General features: G+C 31.4%; 1 protein-coding gene across 3 annotated transcripts in view; it reads left to right on the top strand.

The window, feature by feature from the left end:
- LOC131843632 (uncharacterized) overlaps positions 1–17,394 on the top strand; it is a 58,132-nt gene extending 40,738 nt beyond the window's left edge. The window contains exons 3-11 of one of the 3 annotated variants that reach the window (XM_059192302.1): positions 1,398–1,599; positions 10,816–10,954; positions 12,671–12,787; positions 12,950–13,198; positions 13,754–13,858; positions 14,244–14,474; positions 15,129–15,288; positions 15,711–15,850; positions 16,089–17,394. In XM_059192302.1, the coding sequence (XP_059048285.1) occupies positions 1,398–1,599; positions 10,816–10,954; positions 12,671–12,787; positions 12,950–13,198; positions 13,754–13,858; positions 14,244–14,474; positions 15,129–15,288; positions 15,711–15,850; positions 16,089–16,229 (1,484 nt within the window). In that variant the 3' untranslated portion in view covers positions 16,230–17,394. Of the gene's footprint in view, positions 1–1,397; positions 1,600–10,815; positions 10,955–12,670; positions 12,788–12,949; positions 13,199–13,753; positions 13,859–14,243; positions 14,475–15,128; positions 15,289–15,710; positions 15,868–16,088 lie in introns of all 3 variants that reach the window. The other 2 variants (XM_059192304.1, XM_059192303.1) reach the window with 2 other exon arrangements.
- The last annotated feature ends 1,131 nt before the right edge of the window (positions 17,395–18,525 follow it).

The following is an 18,525-nucleotide window of genomic DNA, read 5'->3' as shown; positions in this document are numbered from 1 at the left end:
ACATGCACCAAATAATTAGAAGTAGTAACCACTGAATAATCAAGCTCTAGAAAGAATGAAACAAGAAGATATTCTTTGCATCTGAACTTGTTATCCGTGCTTATATTTAAGCGATATATAACAACAAAATATTAATATTCATAACAGTTAGAAGCGATTAGTTACAGCTTTAGGGCAATATTCACCAACTTGCTAGTCAAGCATTATGCTATACAATCAGTGGGCGCCATATGATCATTACATATGGCAATGACGCCGCGGACGAACTAGCGAGAGTAGGATCCGGCATTAATTACGGCAGTTAAAGTAATATGTATTTGTGCAGTTCATTGATCTCTTATTATATTATTCACTAAAATAGAAAATATTTTTGTTTAAAATAATTACATTAGGGTCACGAAATTTATACATACATTAGGATAAAGTAAATATGTTGTATGTGCAATGGTAATACAATATGTAGTATGTGCCTTCATTTGAGATGACGATACGAATTCCTTTAAAGTATTCTATTTAATATAAGTAATGTTTCACACGCATTTCTAGCGCAATTCTAAATAAATTTTTTTGTAGAACCTTTTCAAAATTGTTATATCTCTGTAATAAACTCTCGTTTTCAATACTACATAAATTATATTTTTTTACGACACCGAAATAGCAATCAAGCTGCAACCCACATGATGCAAACCGACAATTAATTTAGGTTTCATTCTTATAAGAGTAGTGCCAACTTTCAAAATATAATTTACTAGCTGTGCCCACGGTTTCACCCACGTGTTTTTCGTCAAAGTTGAAAGCGTGAAAGTTTCATCAAAATCCGTTCAGTAGTTTTTTCGTGAAAGAGTAACAAACATACATATTTACAAACTTTAGCGTTTATAATGGATATTATTAAGAGTTATTTCGGATGTTCCATATAAGGTCAGTTCATAACTTATATAGACTAAGTTAGTAATTCATATACATATCTATACCCACTTTCCGATGCACTGTATCCGTAACAGTTATATCTTTTTGCGTTTATATACATATAGTGTTTTAACTCTGTAAAGTTCTTTATATAAAATTGCAATAAGATACCAAAGGATATACTGAATTATCTATAAATATATTCAAAACATCTGTTAAATCATATTTATTGTGCAAAGCTAACAACTCACACGATTACTTAAACGACAAACGTGCATGGCAATAGTTGTTCATAGGATTTTCATTTAATGTTAAACATACGAGTAGCAGTGTCTTTAATGACTGTACAATGTAAATGCTTTTGAAAAAAATATATATATTAACGAAAAACATGACGTTCATAAGCGGCTAAAATATTCTACATGAATAATTTTTTATTAGATTTCATCTTTAGACGAGTTTGTAAAAAGTAAGATTTCTTATTACAGCAGGCTCAGCGGTGGCGATGATAGGCGCAAACCTACGTTTCGGTTCAGCTGGTGCGAGTAACTCCTCAATTCTCAACAACACAAGGCACTGCCCCCCAGGGGGAGCTGCGAGCGCCGCAGCACTGCTCGCCCTATCCGGCCTGGGGATGTCGGCAAATCTAGCGCTTATGACTGTTATATTAAGCAAGAAGCAATTGAGAAGGTAAGCGAAATCATTATCTCAAAAATTTCAAATTATTAACATCAGACTTTAAATTTTAAGGTATTGTATTAAGTATGCGATGCTAATCATTATGTATATATCATATGTAGCATTTAATTGTAGCTGACTAAAGTTTGCGTATGTATTTACTGCCTATTTATTAATGTGTCTTATAAACTAAAAGATCGTTCTACACATATAATATACAATATAGATATTAATAACAGACGAGTTCGGTTTGCTTGTATATTCTTGACTGAAAAATGATATTATAAAATGAAAATTATCTCTTAAAAGATCTTGTAGCATGTACATGTATAATATCACTATTTATTATCATAATTTTTAACCAATGTCCTTCTAAAGTCACTATTATAAAATTATAGGAATAGTTAGATCTATATTTTAAACAATAATAATAGAAAGTATAGGTATAGGTAAGCGTGTATATGAACGAGACATGAAAATCATTCAAGTAAGAGAAGTATTGCACTTAGTCCTTTATGCCTTCAAAAGGACCCACTTGTCTTCACGTTATAGCGCAGATAAATAGAACCGGAAAATAGTCTTATTTGATCATTCAGTAGTGTACTACTGAATGATCAAATAAGACTAAATCTATCATCTGAAACCCGTAGCAAATTCATCGAATGGCTCTACAGTTATCTAAACCCTATTAGTATTAGTTTCATGATATTATTGAATTAAATTAAAATATGCAAATGATTATTTTATTATGAAACTTTTAAGATGGTTTTTAACTGTTTCGTTAAAGTTTTGCATAATTATTTTTAATAAGCTGTTTGATTTTTTAAACTACACTTAAAATTTATTGAATTGTATTCTTATGACTACAAAAAGGGAGTGGAATGAGTTGTAAAGTCAATATAGAAGTAGCCTCGGGTAAAAGCTAGTATGGAAGTTACTATGATTTCGTCCGCAACACTGATTAATCCGGATTTAAAGTAGCCAATAACTACTATTTATCCTATATACTACGTATATGTCAAATATAGGTAGATAATTATTCTTTAAAGTATTAGTGGATGAAAGCACAACAAGAATAAAACAAATTCATTTTTTCAAGTACATGTACTAATAAGTCATATTACTACATGTACGATCATAGTATAGTTGTTTAATGGCACTACTACTAACACCGAGGTATATATACTTTTTACGAAGTACTTTGCGTGGAATTTAAACAGCTTGTTTGGTAATAATTGAAGAGTGAGATTTGGCAGAGAAATTGCAAGGTTTGGATAGAATCACGGGCGTCACATGACAACGTGATGTCCGTGGTGCTGTTCGTGTACCTATAGTGGTTACCTATAACCACTTAATATTACTTTCTGTAGTTAGTATAGAAATAGAGTACATGTACTTTCATCTCAATTATGAAAGACTGTAATTTAGTATACTTACAAGATCATGTAAATGAATAATTATGGAACTAATTATATACGTAGAATATACATATAATTATTTAAACTATTGACTCATACACTAATACATGCCATGTTATGCTAATACAAATTACCATAACGTGAATTATTTAATTACTCTCCCTAATTAATGATCATGCGTCATCATGTTTGCGTGTAAGATAATTTGTAATTCTATAATTAGCTTTGTAATACTAAATGAAACAAAATAATATCCTTACAAATGTTCCAAAGACTCCATGAATATTATTTATATTCATTGATTGATTATGCCATATTGGAATATAGCCGAATTTTGAACTCTTGTTTTCATTAAAATTTATCGATCAACTTTTTGGTAAGATTTTTTTGATACATCAAATAATAATAATTAATAAATTAATGAATTAACTCGTATATTATAAATATTTGAAGATCAACTTTATTGCAAAATATTAAAATATATTTTCCAAATTAATATTGGAGTTAATATATTTTATTATTAAGAGTACGACTTTATGGTTATGTCGTGGTCCCATTTACGGTAATAGTCTGGCGGGTCACTAGTAGAGGTTGAAGTCACATCACTTGGTCCGTTAAAGAATTAGCTACTATAGTTTGTAGGTCGACCTGATATTGTTAAGGATGTAAGCAATGGAAATAAGTAGCTAAGTAACCAGCAATGTGGATACCATAACAGGTTTATTCGTAGCGGTTCCCCTTGGAGACCATTATGCTTCACTTCTGCTAAAATCGCGAAGATATGTTTACAGAACTGCAGGCGTATTATGAACTTTCAGGCAGAAAAATCAGGCAGTTCACTGTACAGTCTACTAGCTTATTAGTTTTCGTATTAGATTGTTAAAATTCAAGTCATATTCTGCATAGTTTACATTTTCTTGCGCTTCGTTCGGTTACGATACATTTGTTATCAATATTTGAATCCAGCAATATTTAAATGGCGTAATATTATATATATTTAGCATTAAATATATATAACGTGCTATCATATTCTACTGTTATCTTCCTTCTTATACGCTCTTAGACACACACCACTGTTCTGACTCGCCGTTCCCAACTTAATGGCCACACGACGCCAGCAGTGTGTACTAGAGACGCATAATGCTTTCTTCTCTTGTCCGCAAATACTATAGATATGTTACTGGTTACATGTCATCGTATGATGGCAGGAATGTGAGATTACTGGAAAAGAATCGATTAAATAAAAATTGATTTTTATTTATTTAATATTAATCGATTTGTCAACTTTTTGTTTTATTTAAATAATTATTCATTTGAATAAAATAAAAAGTTTTGATTTTTGCGAAATTATAAATTTTTTCTATTAATTATATATATTATATATATTATTATATTATATATATTATTATATTATATATATTATACTGAAAGCGATAATTTAAAAACTAAACGACTACATTGTAGGCTCAAAAACTAAAATATAAAACAATAACGCAAGATTTGTTTTATATCTTTAAGTTTAAACAATCAAAAGACGAAAATTAATTCCTTGCACTAATTTTCAGTATCGTTTTACGTAAGAGTAACATTAAAATAAAATGAAACTATAAGTAAAAACGCTGTTTATGAAAATCGATTATAAACGCGTAATTTATATGATCGATTTATTAAAAATCGATTAATAACACTATGAAAATCGATTATAAAAAATCGTTTACTAGATAATAATAATCGATTTAAATAAAAATCGCTTATTTTTTAACATCCCTATATGATGGCAATGAAGGCCATTCCAGATTCATGCCTACACAAAAAAATAATTTCTCATTGCTAACAATTCTCTTCCACTCCCCTCTTAATAGTATAGTAGTAACACTATTAATAAACCTACTTATAATATTTTTTCTTTATAAGGCGGCAGTATATATACCACTTCCAAGTTCGAATAATTCGATTATTCTCAACCAAATCTAAGCAAATAGAGAATATAATACGAAAACATAAAACACTATAAAAGGTTTGGCATGATTTCCCATATAGCTAAACCCGGGAATTCTGTACTTATAAGCGTGTGGTGTTAGATAACATGTTTTAGGGTCATAAACTCTTCGCTAAGTAACAAGTACAGATAGACCACCAGCGAATTGATCACGATCATATTCTGGATCACGAATCGTGGATATACTAATACTCTCCATAAATTTATCCTGCTTCTAAGGAAGTCTTTACATCTACCTGCATGTTCTTGGAAGTCTCATTAATCTATTATGTTTAATATACATATAAATATCCTTATAAGAGTTATTATAACAATCCATTATTGTTTCTCTGCTAGGAATAAGCTTCTAATCTTAAAAGGAGGATTTAGCCAACTACATTTTTATATAAGATTATATCTATAACTATACAGAATTTGTGTTTTTAGCATTGAAGCTGTTTATGCTTTATTCAAACTAAAACATAGCTTACAAAGCTCCTTCTGAATCACCTACTTCGGTTAATCATCTATTAGATAAAAGACCAACGTAGTTTACATTGTACATAGTCGATCCAGATTTATTATAGCACTTCGATTATAATTTGAACGCAATTCTTTTATATATTAACGTAAAAGGAAATATTATAGTCTATACTTATCTTTACATAACATACACATAGCAGAATATGCATTTTATGAGCACTAGTTTTCCGCGCTATCGCATAATATTATGATGTCATATATACCAAAAATTTATGGCATTTGGTCAGTTTATGACTGATAATATGTCACAGGCCATAATTTTTATTAATGTCCTGGTTAATAAAAACGAAAGATATAGTTTTACTATGTAACATATATCTATCAATATTTAAATAAATATACCATAGTAATTAAAATCGCAGAAATAACTAAATATATTTATTAAAAATATCGTAAACAGATTCTTAAAGAAAAATTAATTAATAATAATAATAAGTAATTTTGTCTCAAATTGAATATCAAATACTCAAAATATAAACAATTGGGTCTATAGTTATAAGCCGTATTTTTTTCTTAATGGTATCTCATATTTATAGTGTACTCTTTTAAATTTGACGAGGTCATTATTTGCTCGTTAAATTTAGAAAATCACTGGATCTTACCAGGTTGAATTTGTTATTATGAAGTTTCTGGAATTCTGCTGTATTACTACAGCCATCGTGTAAAGTGCAGTGACCATCAATGAATGCTTCCGATGGACATTTAGATGGACAAACATAAAGAAGTCTGTCTGTCAGTTGTCTAGTGCCTACGATGTAAGTTTTGCTTAGTTTGCGACTATTTTGCTGTGTGGTATTTCTGAAAGCACGAGTAAATATTATATTTTATTATAAACAGAATTCAAAGACGTTTTTATGTTTTTTATATATTTTTAAATCTCTAAAGTATAACCACATTGTACATAATAGTATAATAGTATTTTGTGCCTAATCGAAATAGCAAATTGGGTTCCTACTGACTGACGTTTTGAGAAGGGTGTAGTGGCTAGCAATAAATTGAAGGAACGATTTAATACCTCTCTAAAATATAGGTAATTTAATTTAAATTCTTTTCATATTTTAAATTACATTTATATTTACAATTTGGACTATGCCAGTACTTATTATATTTTGTTAGTAAACAATAATCAGAGGAATAAAAATAAAGGTCGTTTACAAATCTAGAAGATTTTTTTAATTACATACGAAATAAGTTTTAATGAATATTTTCTTTTCGATATATAGGCTTGTTCAAGTTCAATGGTTAGAAAAAATATATAATATATATGTAAATATAATGTTAGTACAGAGTAGTTATTACGAACACGTTTACACAGAATTATCCAACACAAATAAAAGATTGGTTTTTATAAAAATTTTCAAAGTAATGCTAGTAACCCAGGATAGTTAACACAGCTTCATCTAGTCCCAAATAACTGATGGATTATATCCAAATATGTAATGTATTTTTTTAAATAAATATTCAATATATATATATAGACGACACCCAAACCAATACAAACAATCATACTCATGAATACAAATGTATCATGCGTGAAATGGATCTCGCAACCATTGAAAGTAAGGCTGTGTGTTCAACCGTTAGACCACCGAGGTCGTTAAATTAAGATTTATTTATCATTTAAATAAGATCAACTACTACATTGAGCATTGGCCACACTAAAACTACATGAAGAGTTTTATTTTAGTCGCTATAAACGACACACTTCTAGACTAGATCTAGATAAAAGAGTTACATAGAGTTATTTTGGATGTTACTATTTTTGTCTTGTAACCTGAGATCTGGCATTAAATATGTACAGATCCACATTGAAACGGATGCTTATGTGATTTATTTTAGTTGTATATTTTATTTTTATACAACTGGAAGGCGATGGCAAAGATCTCAGGTTCTTATTATACGGCCAGTTTAGGCTAAACACATTCTTTCTTTCTTTGTTTAGGATAATTCACACGGTCATCCATCCACATCCATCACATTCCATCTAAACCCAAGCTAAGCAGCGCTTATGTTATGGGTACTAAACAAGTGATAAAAATATGTACAAATACATACATTAATTTTTTTATAAATTCATAGAAAACACCCAGTAGTTAACTTGCGAGGAATCGTACCCTCGACCATCGGATATAAGGCGATGTGCAACCGAGGCCGTCGACATTCTAAATCTACAGTGACAGTAGACTAACTCCAAAAAGACTAACTCCAGCGCTATGATGACCTTATTTTAAAGTTTAGAACAGCTGGTTCAATCCGACGAAATTGAAAGCTATGTTGAGTTATTGCTTTACAATTTTAAATATAGCTGTTGTTCCTATATGTGATAATATCGGTATTCTTTAATAATTTAGCATATTATGCTTTTACAATATGGCATTGTTACTATGATTGTTTATATTATATGCAAATAAAAAGTGTGTATGAATTGTTTTTTTTTCGGACTACTCTAATTCTGTTGGCCGCAGCTGGCTGTAAAGTTGTAAAGAGCTTCACTGACGATAGGGAGTGAGTGCAGATGGCACTCCACACCTGCAGAAGAACTTATGGAGTGGCTGAAGGCCAACTCCCACCTGACGTATAAGACTTTAATCCGAGGGCACCGCTAGGGGTTCGAACCTCAACTCAAGCCATTGTAATTTCGATTGCCAGTAGACGGGGGATCGATCTATGAATTGTCTAGTATTTATAAGTTCTGCTTAGTTTTATTTCTTTTTATATTAATTCTATAGTTATTAATAATATGATAAACATATTTATCATTACATAATTCTCGATAGGTAAACTATTAACGCCTGAGTCTTACCTATTCAGAAATATGCTTTTATGTGTAGATATGAATGACGAAATAACATATAGTATCATAGAGTTTGGTTAGTAGTAATAACTTACCACATTGTAACACCCTTCCTTAATGCCATGTTACCGCACCATGTATCGGTTACGTGTTTACAAATAATATCATAAGATCTCAATAATGGCCAATAAACTACGTAAATGGATGCTGGAGCGGAAATTGTAAGCATGATATGGGATGAAGATCCTCTTATACGCATGAATGCATACTTATTTATAGTTTCCTCTTACTCTCTTACTAGTTTTTTTACGCAACCAAGTTTAACAAATACATATTTTAAGTTTTAGAATTTTGTGTCATAGAATTTTATCATTTGTACCTTTATATTATATTATTATAAACATTACAGTTGGTGTTGATAGATGTATCTTTATAGCTCTTTCACACAAATACTACTGGACAGATTTAACTGAAATTTAGTGCAAAGATATATTGTATCCTGAATTATTTTTTTAAATAATTTCAAGTAGGTAGCACTCAGCTTGTTGCTAGTTATAAAAGTTTTGGGAAGTTAATTAAAGTTAATGTATAAGTTAAATGGTATGGCTAGGTATATAAACTTGATTTTTGTACACATAAGAAGAACATAAGCATACATTAACTATTTCCTAACAATAACATGAGAGCATAATAAAATACATGAGTTATTTTAAATTTACTCAATGAATCTTCAATAAATACATACCGCTCACCTATTTTTTAAATTAGACCATAAAGTTAAAACTTTAGAGTAGAATTTCCAGTTTGTAATTTTTGAGATAATCCAATACTGTAGGTGTGCGATATATTTATTATGGATCGTTCGTAAAACAAGCTCGGAGCTTATCCGGCGCTGTCTAAATAACAATAAATTTAAATTTATATTAAAAATATGACTTTTACAGGGGATATCCTATATATTTACCTTGGTTCCTTTAGTTGGTGTATTTTCAATATTTCAAAATATCAGTTATTTAAAAACTAGGTTATATACCCCTTAAGAGTTTTCTAAAGAAATCACATTTTTAAAATACATTAAAAATGTTGCCATTATATTGTTTTAATATACATATTTATTTTTATTCATATTTATTTATATTAAGAGAATTTTATTTTTATATATATTAAGAGAATTAACCGAATATGTATTTTCTTTTAAATCTTTGTAACAATGGCATCCATATCCACATTGCAAGATCTTGACATATAGGTAATCGAAATCGATTCGCTTTTCAAAATAGCTAATAGTGATATTATACAGACGCGGTCAGTTATATTTATTATAACATTTTATCCAAAAAAGAAGACGTGGTTGATAAATTGCTTGCCGATAAAGAATTTATATATTTTCTTCCCCAATGTTTGGCAGAATGAATAATTGGCACCCATGACATTTATCAAAATGAAAAGCTTTTCTATTTGCAAGCCCACAAATATTTTACTAGCATTTAATGTCTCTATCGTTTCTACGTTGATATTGATTTATTATTGAGTCAGACTAAAATAAAAACATTTGCTCTATATGTATTTCATGACCTCGGTGGTCGAGTGGTTTAGTACAGGTCGTTACTTCTTGTGGTAGTTGACACAATTCTTGCAAAATACAAACATTTGTATTCATAACTACGGTTTATGGTATTCATAACTAGTATTAGTACAGGCTATTTTATGTATGTATTAACAATAAAAATTGCTTAATAAATATTTATTTAGGTATTACTATTAATTGTTTAGTACCCATAGTACGAGCTCTGTTTATTTTAGTACAATATGATGCTGTGTGATATGCCATAGTTTAGTTCTATAATCACAGGCATTTTGTTAAAATAAAAGAAATTAATGACGAGAGCTACCATAGGTGTTACATGATTACTTGGTGTCCATGTACATATTAGGCGATAAATGCCACATACGAATACATTAGTTCTCAGCTTACTACTCATTCCAGTAACATAAAAAATAATATCTTCGTAATAATTATTCACGGATAATTTATAATAATACAGATATAACTCATTTATTAGAAAATTGCATGATGATTGAATTTAAAATTCCTTTCTTAATTTTTTACAGACATGTTTAACAAAATTAATTATAAATGTGATTAACGCCTGAAGCAAATTATAGCAGAACACTATATTTTAAAATAATAAGAATTGTTACAGCAATTTTTACATACTGGCTCTTTGATGGTCTAGCGATTTATCACACCGCCATACTTTCCGATGGGACCGGGTCGATTCCTCGCACGGTTCATACATTTGTATTCATGGTTATATTTGTTTGTATTAATATGGGTGTTTTCATGTATGTTGTGTATATTTTTACAAAAAGTGCTTATATATACAAGTATACAACAGCACAAGTTCCGCTTAGCTTGGGACTAGATAGCGCCGTGTAAATTGTACAGGGTCATTATTATTATTATACATTGATCTTGTTACGTTTTTCCTCAGATGGTCACATGGTCTGTTATTCCACCAAGCGGTAGTGGATTGCGCCCGCGCAGCTATTCTGCTACCATTAGGTATTGCAGTATTCCGGTGCCAACCTGTCTACAAGTGTTCACTTGTTGAAACCGCGTTTCTTTTATTGGTATGTAACAAGATTTTAATATATTTATATATAACGAATTCTTTTTGTTTACCTTTGGTATATTTAAATGAAGCCCTGTCACCTAAGACGTTAAAATATGGGTGTAACGAAACACGTGGATCATGATAATACAATATATTAATATACCTACAGCTGCGAACAATGGAAAAATAAAGTAGCGGTTTTTTTTATGGGTTATAATGAAATGGTGCACCCTCCTGCGCTATGCTGGCGGGGCACCAGTGAAGGGTGATGATGGTTTCCAGGAGGAACCGCGTGGAGGTCAACCTGACATGGTACATAGCTAGTAATGGGGTCATGAGTCCACATTACTAACAATCCCCTTCCCCTCTGCAGCAATAGTTTAAATATATCCAATAACATGACATATAAAAAGAACAGTATCTTAAAATATAAATTTAAAAATAACAAAAATATCCCAAAAGGGTTTGCGGTGATCGGTCGCTAACTATTAAGCGGTTTTAATTGCAGATTTCTCCGTAATTCATTTAATTACTATGGAAATCTAAAATATTCGAAATTGTAAACCTTATATATGTAATGTAATAAATTAGCAATATAATATGAAAAACTCATCTTCAAAAGACGGGAACTGAACAATAGCATTATTCACCATAATTATTTCAGCTATTCACATTCCACTGCTAGGCGTAAATATCTCTCAAAAATTAAATAATACTAAACGTTACGGTCTTTCTTCTGGCCACACGCATCCATCCGCTTCCTACAATCTATATCTACTTAATAAGAGGCCTCCCCCCAATACTGCTTTGTTTGTACAATTTGGATATGGCCACTGGATAATCATTCTTCTATATCGTATAATAAGTCGATCGAATAACCAATTTTTAAGCTATAATACTCAAATAGATAAAAAATGTATTAGTCAAAAAGTTAAAAAATCTATTTGACTATTATAGCTTAAAAATTGGTATTTGCAAATAATATAGCTGAACCGTAGGGAGTTACGGGTTAGCTATAGTTTATCACTACGTATTCATTAGGATACAACGGTAAAAATTAATTAAAGAAATTCGTTAACAAAAAAGCATGGCTCACTCCAAAACTTTCCGCAAAAGTGATTTATTAGCACTTAACTTCTCTGTAAGGACGGATAAGGGCGAGCCAACAGTAATCTCTCACACTTAATTTTGCACTGCCTACAAAATCTCTGGAGTAACACTAAAAAGTTTTAAATCTTATTTAAATCAAAATTAAATACTTTCAAATCTTTATTAGCTTCCATACTTATTCAAATTTATTCATGAAAATACCGCACCATACCGTTACCGTACGTTTTTTAAATGACTACCGTTCACTTTTAGGCAATATGTAATTAAAGTATTCGTTGTGCAATTTTATCTTATTTATTATAATTTTATCTATATAAATTTATTTATTATAATTATGATTAAATGTAAATTAAAATAAATAAATAATTTGCATTAATTTTTATTTGAGTTCATTTTCTTCACTGTTTTTTTACAAAGTTCAGTCGAAATTTAATAAACCTAAGAAGATTTATAAGAAATATTATATAAAACATAAAACTGAAACGAATTGAAGATATTTCTATTTCAATTTTAAATATTTCGCACACAAAGAAAATATTTTCTTTATTTTGACGTAAATACATATTTTATACCACTTTTGTTTCTATACACTTAGATGTTTACTATTTTTTTTCTGTCTTAGGTAACTGTGTCAACAGTAAATATGCTCACAACTGTGCTAAATGATAGCCCCATTTTCCCCGAGAATGAGGAAGAGCAAGCTGATTTATCTGCACCGTTACTAATGGATAGTCCCCAGGTAATAATCTAATCAATTGTTGTAAAGAAAAAAGAATTAATATATATAATGCGTGGTGACATGTTTAATGACAAAAACCGCTACTCATACATATTCACTATCAATTAAAAAAAAAGTCTATTTTGTAATACTATAATTAATAACATATATTTTTTGTTACAGTGTGTCCTTTTTGGTACATTCATGATATGGTTCGCATCAATCACTATAAATCTTGGCCCAACGTTCTTATCAGGAGCTTTGGCTGCCAGTGCCGGATCTTACAATTCTTACGGTCCGGCCCCGTCCTGTCCTTTAGTTCGAGGACCCTTCAGGCATTACGTCCTTAATGCTCTCTGGATAGGCGTGAACGCCGTCTGCGTTGGGCTGACACTTTTCCATTTGAAGAAGCTTCACCGAGATTTAACCAAGGTTTGTTATGCTTAAACTATAATCGACTGTGTTCACTAAATATATAAACAGATGGCATGGAGAGGTTTAAAATGGTTAATAGTATATATCATCGCTTGATACACATGTTTTGCATTATCATTATCATTTTATTTTAAGTTTCACCAAACTTCTCCATGATCATTTGTCACATGCTATTGCGTAAAATCATCCCACATCCACCGCTTTATTCGAATTGAAACTAGCAATAGCAGATAATTTGAATGACACAAAATTTCTGTAGTGCATTGCTAGTCCACAGTTGCGAGGGACATATAACGTGTCCAAAACTTGTTGAGAATCACGAAGTCATCCACATAATTTGAATTTGCTGCAACATTGTGCATACATCTTACTTTGGCCGAACTGGGAGTTTCTCTTGGTACATTGCCAATATTTTTCGCAGCATTCCGAATATAAGATTTAAATTTTCGTGATTGAAGATATTTTGAATTGGTTCACTGCCTTTCGGAATAGAGCTGAAATTTACTAATCCAACGGTAGGGTTTTCGATAATTTAAATCTTATCGCATGCAGGCTAACGTAGAGGCAGTTCGAGTAGCTGGTTTAGTGACAACCCTTGTCAGCATGGCAGGAGACAACAGACGTATGGACTCTCTGCCCAACAGCGTTGGACCTAGGGTAAGTATTATTTTGCATGCTATAGCTAGTAGGTACTAGTCTAATCTAGATTCTCTTCAGAATGCATTATTTAGTGGCATGTATCTATCATCCCTTAATGTCACCGACTGTTTTCTAGTACTTTAACTTAGATTGTTAAAACAAATAAATAAAAAGTAGTGTCTTCCTTAACTTATTAAAAAATCTATTTAATATTAATAAAATTAACTATTTCTCTTTATTTTTTTATACTTCTTCTGATACTGTATGATCTACTTTCTTTTTAAATTTAAAACTTAACACTCGCCCTAAAACTTCGTTGAATTTAGCAATTTTAATTAAATTTTTTTATCCTTTTTTAGTATTTTGTTCTGAATACATATGTAATGCTACTTACATTTTCTAGACTGTAGACGGTGCATTGGCTGATGGACAGTGCAGACCCGGTGGGAGTGCAAACTTGCCTTTAGGTGGTGGACGGCGCCTCCGTGGTTATTTAGCACGTGTAGAGCGTGAAGGAGTACGCCGCGTGCGCATGTTCCTCGTCATTACTGCTGCTTACGTGCTGTTCTGGGGGCCATTGTTCATCATAACTCTTTTGCATCATCCAGCATTGACGTCACATATAGCATATGAGGTTAGTTTATAATTATTCAGTTTATTTAGTTGCATTTAAAATAGTTGTGAACTATTCAAAATAAATAATAATAATACAGAACAATTCATACAGCGCCATCTAGCCCCGAATTAAGAAGAGCTGTTATTATTGGTACTAGGGTTACCATTTTTTTTTCTTAAATACAACAAACCCGCAGCCATCAGAAGTAAGGCAGTTTGCTAAACCGCTACATCACAAAGGTATAGAGATGAGAGTGTCAAAGTTTCGAATATTCAAAGTAACAGTCATCTAAATACTTACACGTTTGAGTTCAATCTATGAAATGAATGAATGACAATAAAATTGCTTGCTTGTTATACGGCTAGTGAAGTTTATAATATGAACTTATAGATGAACCTGTAAGAATTCTTCACTGCTTAACCGGCAGTGAAGAATTCTTGATAGTGTACTAAACAATTCAACACAGGAGCAGCAACCTTATTCAGAGCCTAACAAAGGCCTATATCAAATCAAATTAAATCAAAATCATATTTTAGCAACATAACATCAAGTTTTTTCTTTAATATTTATTCCCTCGAGAATAAATTATCACAAGCATTAATTCGAAGTCACCCGGCTACTTTTAGCATTGAGTTTAATCTATTTTTTAAACGAAAATGATTTTGTTAACAGATGTACTTCCAAATTACGTTGCACATTTCCTACGTGCATGCAGCAGTGAACCCTCTTCTATTTATGGCCCTCCATCGGGCTCTGCGTCGAGCAGCACTTCAGCTGTGCTGCGGCTGCTGTGTGCATTGGAGCCAATTTGTGCTAGCTCTCACTGCAGCTGGTGAGTGCAACCATTCCTATAATTATTATAATGATTTCCTTCAAGAAGGTATTAAATATGAACGTTGATGTGGAAACATCGGTGATGATGATTGAAAAAAAGATGTCTTTGTCAAAGAATATGAATAAATGAATCGTAATAACTGATACGACGGCGGAGTCAATGGAAGTAGACGATATACTGCATTTACTCCAAATAATGGATATTGTCTATTCATCAGAATAGACAATATCCTTCTATAATTTTTAGAAATCTCAGATCTTAGTATTTCTTATGTCTTAAAAAAGTTCTTAAGTTTATATAACTTCTTCAAACTTGGATTTAGTAAATTTTACTTACATATATCATAATGGAAGGTTAATTCAATTAATATGGTTAATATACTTATTCAAATAGTATCTAATTTGGCCCCCATTTTGCAGCTCAGTCACCACTAGCACCATCGTCGTTCTCACCCGCTGCTGCGTCACCAGAACCGCCTCCCGCGCCACCCCCACCCATGGCGCCTCCCGCTCCATCAGTCCCCGCTCCCCCTGGTCCACCGACGCCTCACACGATGATGGTAATTACTTCTTATATGTAAGTGTTGACACCGTAATACGTGGTTTAAATCACCTCGCACTGCCCCGCACGTATACCCCTTAGTTTCCTTCACGTCTCGTAGTACTATCGTCTATGCATGATAATTTTAGTCTACAAATAAGTCGCGACTACGAATTTCCTTCTTCCGTGATAGTGGCCCTTTAGCGATCCAATAGCTACCCTACTCTAAGTTAAATAATTCAAAATCTCGATCTCAGAGTTGGGAAGTTGAGGACTGTGATGCTGAGAGTATGTCGAGTGCGCGTGTGCAGGGAGACGAGGATATGATGGCCGAGTCGTGGAGCGGCAGCGTGCGGCGGCCGCCGCGCTCCCCCAGCCCGCTGCTGCCCGCCATCTGAGCGAGTCCAACTGTTCCCGTCTCGCCTCCACGCGTCCAGACACCCTCGCGCATCACATATCCTACATTTGGCAGCTAATTTCCCTTGTATCAAGACACTTGTGTATATAGATCTTATAGGACGTTCGTCGAATTGTATATTTATATCGTAGTAGTGAGATATGGTCATTTCACGTAGAATTAATGAATAAATAGATAAATATGCGAAAAATGTCGTGTGGTATACTTGGTTAGGTAAGTCGATATGAGAATATAGTAGAAAATAATATAATTGTATATGTTGTAAAAATCTTATATTGTACAGAATTAAAAAAAGCTCAATTCTAAACAATCGACATACATCTTAGCGACTCACTATTTGGCACTCATTTTTAATATAATCTGTGGCGATTACAGCAGGATAGGGTAAAAATATTTCTATCAATATATAAAATATAACTGTGAATAATATCAATACGTAACACCAAGTAAGATATAGTAGATTAAACTGAATATTGTGTGTAGTGTAGACCAGTGTTTATGATCTCCTGAATGTATTAAATTATAGTAACAATCTACTATATGTAACGACTTTTGTATGATATACTTAATATATTTTATAATTTCGAAAATGATTTGAAGTCTGCATGTGACCAGAATATTTCTGTTAATCACCGCCTGCACTACCTGGTATAATGTATCATTTGATACATTTTTTTCAAATAGATGCAGAAGTTCCGGAGATACTCATCAAATATTCACAACATTGAAAATTTTACTCTCCTTTTATAATATTTGACATTAAATCGCTTGTGTCAACTGTTGGTCTGAGACCAAAGGTATTTTATTATTTGAAAAAAATACCTATAAACGCCCTTTGATATAACAGCGCCCTCAGAGGGATATACATTTTTAACAGAAGAATTCTGATAACGTTCGGTCAGACTTATTTTCTATTTCCCATACCTTTTACCTTCCATTTGTCATAGAAAACTTCAACAAGTTTATATGCCTTGATCAAAATTATCTATAAAGACTGAAAACTATTTATTTTATGTTATGTACTGTTTACAACTTCTGTATATCTACTGTATATAAAACTAGTATAGAGACAGGGGCGGTTTATAAATTGCGTCACACGTGCAGGGAAGGAAGGAGGTTGATAAAGTGTGACATTATGTGGCAAGGTATATAATTAATTATAATTTCGGGACGTCATTTTTCAAAAAATAATTATATAAAACCCGATTCAAATAGGTAATTTAAAAAAATAACGAATAACGGAAAATATTCCTAACTTCATATGAACAAAATTGAGGTTAAAAATGTTTTGCTAACGAATTTACACCGAAGCACTTGAACGTGTATAATTGCAAAATATGTGACGAAAGGATACCACGTGACACTGTGTGAACTGTGACAAAGACGGGGGGAGAGGTCATAAAATGATGAAACTCGTATGACGTAATTTAAGACTAGCCCCATACTTTCGAATTTTATCTATAAATATCGTCACCATTATATTATATCTATGGGAAAAGATATTGTTCCTATAATTCTAGCACTGTAGTATATCCGTATTATAGTAGTAACTTGTAATTATTAATGTGGTCACAAATTACAACTTAATTCAGACATTGAGAATATCTAAGTATGGTTATCCTATTTTACCACTATAAAAATATCTAAATACACAGACATATGTATTGTATTTGTGTTTATGTAGTAAATTTAAATAAGCGTTTCTATTTTTTTCCAATGGCATCAAGAAGATAGGAAGTTAAATTCACAGTAATTCGTAATTTTAAAAAATGCAAAGGATGCTTTTATCCTTACTTTAATACGTAATTTACACATAACCAATTTTAATGAGTAACTAAAAAGGTGATCTACATCTTAAAATCATATATAACTTGACAACTGATTATGTAAACGTGAACATATACTACTAACGTGATAACACATGTTTTATATATATACCTATAATGTTTAATGGAAAAGTTCACTTACAATAAAAATAAATTATATTAATTTTTATTAAACTGCAACATGTCCATAGCATTATTAAAAATAATATAAATATCTATGTGTTTATAGTTAATAAACATGAGATCTAGTCCATAATTCCACAGAAAAAAACAGAAACATATATCATCCTTTTTATAAAGTAAATGTTTTTCTTAACGTATACAATTTCACGTACCTGTAGCTAGTTTACTTTATTGGTGTATTATATATATAAAGGTTGTATCATAAGTAAATTTGTGGAGTAAAAATATACTAACAAAGATGAATAAAGTTCCGTTATTGTGGAATAT

This window comes from Achroia grisella, unplaced genomic scaffold (genome assembly GCF_030625045.1).
Source record: "Achroia grisella isolate CSIRO2021 unplaced genomic scaffold, CSIRO_AGI_Agris_v1 utg327, whole genome shotgun sequence".
In the NCBI taxonomy this organism is placed as follows: Eukaryota; Metazoa; Arthropoda; class Insecta; order Lepidoptera; family Pyralidae; genus Achroia; species Achroia grisella.
Note: the sequence above shows the minus strand (reverse complement) of the source record. Positions and strands in the feature narration are given on the sequence as shown.